The 7,850-nt window shown below is 39.3% G+C and overlaps 1 protein-coding gene across 1 annotated transcript in view; it reads left to right on the top strand.

Annotated features, from left to right (window-relative positions):
* Positions 1–7,850, top strand: part of LOC106518657 (nesprin-1) — a gene marked incomplete at its 3' end in the record, with an annotated part of 139,050 nt that overhangs the window by 11,289 nt on the left and 119,911 nt on the right. Inside the window, 8 exon segments of the mRNA XM_014010029.1 lie at positions 498–593; positions 1,195–1,278; positions 4,504–4,524; positions 4,610–4,702; positions 5,607–5,788; positions 5,898–6,094; positions 7,213–7,325; positions 7,575–7,613. Coding sequence (XP_013865483.1) covers positions 498–593; positions 1,195–1,278; positions 4,504–4,524; positions 4,610–4,702; positions 5,607–5,788; positions 5,898–6,094; positions 7,213–7,325; positions 7,575–7,613 — 825 coding nt within the window.

The raw sequence follows: 7,850 nt of genomic DNA on the forward strand, positions 1-7,850 counted from the left end.
ATAAGTTTATTTTCTATTTAAACATAAAAACAGCATTTTAATAACAACTACAGCTGACATAGATACTTTATTATGGTATAGTATTTAAATATATGTCTGAGAAACACATAATATTGCCCCTTTAATACAACAGCAGTCATGGTTCGACTGTTTCMCCAAAGCTGAGGTTGTTTCAAACAGCTTTCTACACCATTTTCCACAAATCCCTGCTAAAAAAAGATTTGAACTATCTCTTTAATGTGGTCTAACATTTCATTTGTCAAAAAAAAATCGTTTGAGAACACAAAACAACTGGACWTCAGTTCTGAAGCTGAAGACGTTTTGGTTCCTGCTCAGGAAGTCTGGAGAAGTGTGGAGCTCTGAGCTTTGCAGACCATCTGGAGAGGCCTCGTTAGGACAGAATCCACTTGTTTTGTTTTTTAACCTTTTTTTTTCATGACCTGGATGAMTAAGAATTGTCASCAACGGTTCATTTGTGTCTTTGTTTGTCTTCACAGTGTGTCCCTCCTCTTGAAGTGAAAGACCTGTTTGAAGACATCAAGGATGGTGCGATGCTGTTGGCTCTCCTGGAAGTCCTCTCTGGACAAAAACTGGTGATTTCTTTMGTCCTGTGACTCAAACAACTCCGTTCTCTCTGCTCTCAGTTACAGATTGTTTCAAAACTCAGTTTCACCAAAACGGCTGCAGCGTGTCTTTTTCCAATCCGACTATAGAGAAAACAGGAATTTCTCATCCTTTGTACAGCAACCGTCAGTTTCAGTGGAGCTGAAGAATTAATAGTGAATGTGAAATGAGCCTCAATTACATGGAAAGGCTCATTGATTTGCTTGTATTAGGATGTTTGAATTGTGGGGGAAAGCCCAGATTAACAAAGACAGATCAGAGTTCACACACACACACACAGGCACACACACATCTCTGGGATTTAACTCGGCCAGTTTTGCCTGAGGTCTGAATCGTGTACGTCCTATTGATCTGGCTGTTTGTAGTCAAACACAGCCTTGATTGGACCCCTTGTAACTTTCTCATGTTATTTCAGAATCCGGAGAATAGATTTCACCTCGGCTGTGAGATTTTTGGAAATACATCTATGTATATATTATTTTATTCATGCATCTAAAATAAATCTCCTTCAGTTTTCCTGTCGGTCTGATTGCTTTCTTTCATATCCATTGTTTGTTTGTTTTCTCGCAGCCATGTGAGCAGGGCAAGAAGCTAAAGAGGATCCACTGGGTCGCCAACATCGGTACGGCTCTCAAGTTCCTCGAGGGTAGAAAGGTAAGAGTTCAATGTCGTCTTTTTATGCGTTTTTCTTTTCTTTTTTTTCCCCCTACCGTTTTCTCTTCTCGCTCAGTTGGTGCCTCTTGGGCACAAATATTGAATCTTGACCTTCAGTGACCCACCCCCTCCCTTCCCCCCCCCCTACACAAATCCCCCATCTATTCTGAAAACAGTATTTTCTATCTTTATGTTTCTGCATTCAATTTTGTTGACCAAATCTAACTCTGTCCGAGTTTTTTCATAAATAATTCATTTAATTTAGTTGCTTGGCTGCTTGGAAGTGCTGGAAAAGTCTTTGAAAATCAAATTATTGGACTAATTCTGTCTCTTTAATCGATTCGTCTTACTTGTTGGTTCCTGAACGTTGCTCGCACTTCATCATATTAGCGTTCGGGTTTTTCCGTGTCCCATTTGTTTTCTGCACTTTTCCTTCAAAAGGTGATTTATTTTTGCCAGTTTTCGTCATCAGAATTGCATTAAAAACACTCAAAGTGATTTTAGTTGTAATTATCTCAATGCATCTGSTGCTCATGGTGAGATGGTAGAAATCGTTCCTGAAGCTTTGTGTGGCTCATCCTTGGATATACATAAATAAAACCATAAGTATGAGCTGGAGTCTGCAGGGACATTGATTTGTCTTCCTCGAATGTGACAGGGTTAAAACTTTAAATCCTTCGGCAGTAATCTGCTTTCTGGAGACGAGGCATCAGTGGGCACTTTACCATTTATGGACGTGTATGTGTGACAAAATATGCCGTGCGTAACCGATTTACACACATAGGTTCAAATTACAGGGATGTTTGCTTGTGTAAAGCTTTTGCTCTAATGCTTGTGATATTTAAATCATGTTTAAAACTTTTTGAAACTGTCTGAATCATTTATTTATCTGTGAGTGAAAATGATCCAGCCTCAAATCACCCAAATTTGCAGCTATTTTTTTTATTTTTATCTGTTTTCTCTGATTGCTGTGAAATGATCTTAACATTTTCATCAAGTTTCTCAGTCAATTGGGGCTGCCACGATTAATCGACGACTAATTGATTATTAAAATGACAAATTTAATAATCGATTAATCGTTTTCTTTTTGTTGTTGTTGTTCTTTACTTTGTTTTTCTCTCCAAACTGCTTTGACACCTTCCACTGCCACATCTGCCTTTCTGTCCTTGACACACATACACAGTAGTGGTAACTGGGGTAGGCCGTGGACGTCACAAGACATTATACAGACAGGCTCTGGTATCATGGCTACCCTGCAACGGAGCTCAAAAGTGTGGGATCATTTTAAGAAAATGAAAGAGAAACCTGTGCAATATCTGCAGAGCAGAACTTGCCTTCCACAGCAATTATTTTTAGTTAGCATATAGCTAAAATCTAACCATGGTTATACAATAGCAGCTGCATTCTGACGTGATAAGCTHTATGTTTTATATTCAATTAACGTATGATCTGATGAGTCGACTAATCGAATAAATAATCGGTGATTAATCGATTATTAAAATAATCGTTTGTGGCAGCCCTACAGTCAATAGATCTTCAGGTTTCTGAAGGTCTTTTAAAGTTTTTTTTATTGCCTTCACGCTCAGTTTCAGCCCAGTTTTTGGTCATTGTTTTACTGGAGGAATGTTTGTTTGTTGTCTGGTTTTCAAACCACCTAGCTTTGATTTATGAATCATTGTTCCAAATTATATTGAGATTGCAATTTGTGATTGCACCAGGTGCGGTTCTAGGCCCGGGGCCACAGGGGCTTTGGCCCCTGCTGAAATTTGATTGGCCCCCTGAAGTGCCCCTGTCCTATCACTCATCTGTCTTTTGCCCAAGATTGATGATGCTGGGTGCAGTTCCATGTCTAAACACTAGAKGCGCTAATGAGCCAAATAGAAAAGCGCAGCATGAATCAAGCTGACAGAAGTATTTTTCTTTTTGTAAAATTTGAAAAATCCAGTAGAAAAAGTATTTTAACTCACAAATGTTGGCTGGATTATCTCAAAAGTTGTGTGTTTGAGAGTATTTTATCCATGTACTGTAAAATGCATGTAAAATTGGTAAGGAGAATTTACAGAGCAAGCTGTTTTAAAATGACATTACAAGTGTTTAAATGTGTGACTGGTAAAATATATACACCTTACCAAAACCAGTGATTTGTGTGGAAGGACGCTGAATGAATACTTGGCCCCTCTATGAATATTGTGGCCCCTTACTCAGAAAAATCCTAGATCCGCCACTGGATTGCACAATATCAAAATTGCCAAAAATACAAAAGGTTGTGGATACAATCTGCATGCAAAAAAATGCAAATTTAGTAATTTAAATAGCCGTCACATGAAGAGTGTGAACATAGTAATGAAAAAAAAAACAGATTGTTATCGCAACAGTCTACAATAATATAACTTTTTAAAAAATATATAAGCTCAAGGGATGTGTCGACACATAACAGAGAATTTGCTAAAAATACTGATCAGTTAAGTCTTTCAGGTGGATCTCGAAGATACCGGTCATCTGATGTAGATGTTTTTTTTTCTGCTTCTTTAGTCCTTCACTCGTCCAGCTTCTTTATTTTTAAGCAGATGTATGTCATGAACAAACACAGAGACTAAACAGAAAATAAGTCAGAAGAAAAACCTCGGAAAGCCTGGAGAACTGTTACTCAAAACAGTTACAAGAAGGCCACCTTATGTTCTTTTTGCTCCTGTAGTTGGGTGCACTGGAACCAAATCCTTCCACTTATCATCCGCACACTTCTGGTTTGATTTATCAGGGCGGCCTGGTGCGTTTTCTAATATAAAATCATGTGTTACATGTTTTCCTTATCAGCCACCATCCTACATTTCTCTGCCCCGCCCCCAGCCTGCCCCCAATCTCCTCTTCCATGCTGGTTCACCTACATGGAGTGGTTGTTATTGTCCCACGATGACCTGTTGTGCTGCAGCGTCTCAGTAATCTGACCCGGTGTATGATAATATAGAACACTTCATTATACCACAAGATACAGCCCTCTCTACCCCCACTTCACTTCTACTGTTGGTCTCTGCTGGATATAATCCCTGTTGCCTGCGCAGCGGCGATACATCTCAGCTAACCGCTCRTCTTATCACCTCAGAGAAGTATCTGCCATCTTGCAGTCAATAAGGCGTTTCGTGTTCGATCAAATGCATCTAGAGTGCCCCTCTTCTGCTTCCTTTTAACTCTCACTCTCATTTGTTCTCTTCTTTTATCCACCCTCAGTCTGCCTACAGAGGATCTCCGGTCAGTATTCACAGTGTTTCAGAAAAACAAATCTGGAATTTTATCTCTTAAAATGATGATGCTGACCATGTTTTTGTTTTAACAGATCAAGCTGGTGAACATAAACTCCACAGACATTGTGGACGGACGGCCCTCGATTGTTCTAGGGTTGGTGTGGACGATCATCCTCTATTTTCAGGTGTTTATACAAATGCTGCGACGATCCAATGCAAAAACGTTGTTTGTATTCTCCTCTATTAAAGATGAATAATATACAGTTCTAGCTTTACGAAGGGCTTTCTTATATGTTAGCAGACCGTCTCTCCTGGTTAAATAAAATTCTTCAACATTAGTGGAACGCCATTTTCTCTCCAGTTTTCTAGATGCCTGTTTGAAAGAACATAACTCTGAATTAAACCAAGGAGTCAGCTTCCTCCGATTGGTAACTTTCTTTTTTAGTGGAGCAATTTCATCAAGAGAGGTTTGCATTAAAGTTCTATTATCAATAAGATTATCTAAGTTACTGTTCTCTGTTACGTTAATCTGTAAGACAGAGGAAAATAAAGATGGAAGAGATTCTTTATATTTGGCTACAGCGTTCTCAGATAAACATCTACTATAATGAATTTTACTCAGTAGCTGTGTAGTCAGCTAATGTAAACTCAAAGGTCTCATTGGGAAGTGTTGCTTGGCAGAGGAATGTCTGAGTTTCCCCTGGACCTGCTGCCTCTGTGACCTAACCATAAATAAGTGGGGGGAAAAAATGGATAGATGAAAAGTAATGTATAACAGAAAAAAATAAAATGTCAGGACATTAAAGAAGTCTGCAACACTGACAGATGTTTTAATCAYCTCTAGACATATTGACAGGTTTTATTTACGGATTTCTTGCGTTCTGTTTGTTGTAGATTATGTCTGAATAACAATAAATACTCCCCATCTGATAAACAGGCATGTGCTGAAGTATGGGAATACAGTACATTTTGAGATTTGTGCCCTAAATCATGCATGTTTCACACAGCAATTACCCAGAATACCCAACAAGGCTGCGAGGGTAATGAAAAGGAATAATCCTGACATTTTCTGGGTTCCTGTCCCTGCAGATTGAAGAGCTAACCAGCAGCCTGCCTGAGCTCCAAGCCTCGTCCAGCAGCACGTCCTCTGTGGACAGCTCCACCAGCAGTACGGACACCACCAGCCCTCCCGTCAAACGAAAACCTCTGCCTCCACTGCAGGGCGGAGCCAGGAAGGCCCTACTGAGATGGGTTCAGCAGACAGCCACTAAGTACTTAAAAAATTATTGGAAAAATACATTTTCTGAATGCTTTGGTTCATAATTTATTCCCGCTAAGTTCGTTTTGTCTGCTGACCCTCTGATCTTCTGTTGTTCGTAGATGTTTAGGGCTTGAGGTGAAGGACTTTGGACCCAGCTGGCGCTCCGGTTTAGCTTTCTTTGCCATTATCAACGCCCTCCGACCTGACCTGGTTGACATGGAGCAGATATGGAGGAGGACCAATCGAGAAAATCTGCAAGAAGCCTTCCTGTTGGCTGAGACAGAGTTAGGCATTCCGCAGCTTCTCGATCCAGAAGGTAAAACAACATTTCCTGTATAATTTCTATGGGTGTAATCCCAAACCGAAGCTGAAAATGTAACAAATGATGAACCGAGTCCACTGGACTGTCAGACTCTTAAAGATGTCGTGACTAAATTAGATTTAAATTAAATTTAGCATCATGGGATAAAGTGGCCAGTGGCTATTTATGCCTACACTGCAAAAACTGTCCATCTAACCAAGTTTTAAAATTTTTATATCAGCCAAGAAATGTCTTTATGATCTTGTTTTGAGACTGATTTACTAAACAAGAACTGATTGTGTAAGAATAATCATCTTGTTTTCAGAATGTGTAAGATTAGTTGTCTTGTTAGTCTGAAAATTTGTCAAATTAAGTCAAAAATTTCTGCCAATGGAGTAAGAAAATTTTACTTGGTAAGATTCTTGAAATAAGAAAAAAAGAGTCAAATCAAGTATTTCAAGAATCTTACCAAGTAAAAATTTTTTACTCCATTGGCAGAAATTTTTGACTTAATTTGAGTCAAATTTCCAGACTAACAAGACAAATAACCTTACACATTCTGAAAACAAGATGATTATTCTTACACAATCAGTTCTTGTTTAGTAAATCAGTCTCAAAACAAGATCAAAAAGACTTTTTGGCTGCATATAAGATTTTAAAACTTGGTTAGGTGGACATTTTTTGCAGTGTACATTTTAAATTGTCATAATTTGCTGTAATCTGAAGTGAGATGAAGGAGGGTGACTCTGAATAAGAAACAGCCCAAAAAAGAATAAGAAACCTCTGTTGGTATTAGCAGAAAGCAGGCAGCCAGGTAAAAACACAGCCGTGGATCTGTGAGGTGCACCTCTGTGTCATCGCCAAACACCATCTGTGCTCCTTCACGCCTGCCCTTCAGAGTGATCTCTGACAAATCGAGCCTGACATCGGTATAATTAGGGTCCATTAGGCCATGGGATTCGTCACGGCGGCATCTCCAAACTGATAATCTGACGATTGTTTTCTTGAGAGATGCCACTTGTCTGTTCCAGTCAAACCTGCTCTTATTGTTCACCCCGAGGGGGAGAAAAAAACCAAATGTATGTACAGTCGACTCCCGCTTCACGTGGTTTCCGATTGGTTTTTTCTCTCAGATGTGGATGTGGACAAGCCAGATGAGAAATCTGTGATGACGTACGTTGCCCAGTTCTTGCGGCATCATCCTGACTGTAAGCAGAGTGACTCGGAAGAACGGCAAGAAGAAGAGGTAACTCGTCAGACTCGTCCACGTGTGTCAACGTCTTGTTTTTATGTGCTTTTGAAATGTTTTGTCCGTCTCTAAAAATGTCTCAACATCCAACCCAATCGACATTTAATAGCCTGCTTTTGTTCAATCCTAACTTAAATTAAAGTCAAAACGTGATCTTGTCTGTAACATGTCTGTCTGTTATGTCTCTGTGGCTTTTCTGTGTGCTGACTGCTTTCCTGTGGTTGTTTGCCGGCCTCTGTTCTGCAGCACAACGTTGCTCCTCGCGATATAGAGGAAATGTTTGAGGTAGGTCAAGTCGCGCCCAATTCATTTAATTAGAATGAATGCGCATTAACTTTCACCCCGCATTCGGTTTTAGCTTTGAAGGGATCCCCGATTAGTTGTAACATTAGACTTTATTTAATAAACATATATTTTAACTGTAGAATAAAGATGGTAAAAATACTGTAGGCTGTTTAGTTTTTAAAATTTTTTAACTAAAAGTTAAAAATATATTTTAACACAGAAGGAGCCATTTTATTT

The sequence above is a fragment of the Austrofundulus limnaeus genome, unplaced genomic scaffold (assembly GCF_001266775.1).
Source record: "Austrofundulus limnaeus strain Quisiro unplaced genomic scaffold, Austrofundulus_limnaeus-1.0 Scaffold64, whole genome shotgun sequence".
Taxonomy (NCBI): domain Eukaryota; kingdom Metazoa; phylum Chordata; class Actinopteri; order Cyprinodontiformes; family Rivulidae; genus Austrofundulus; species Austrofundulus limnaeus.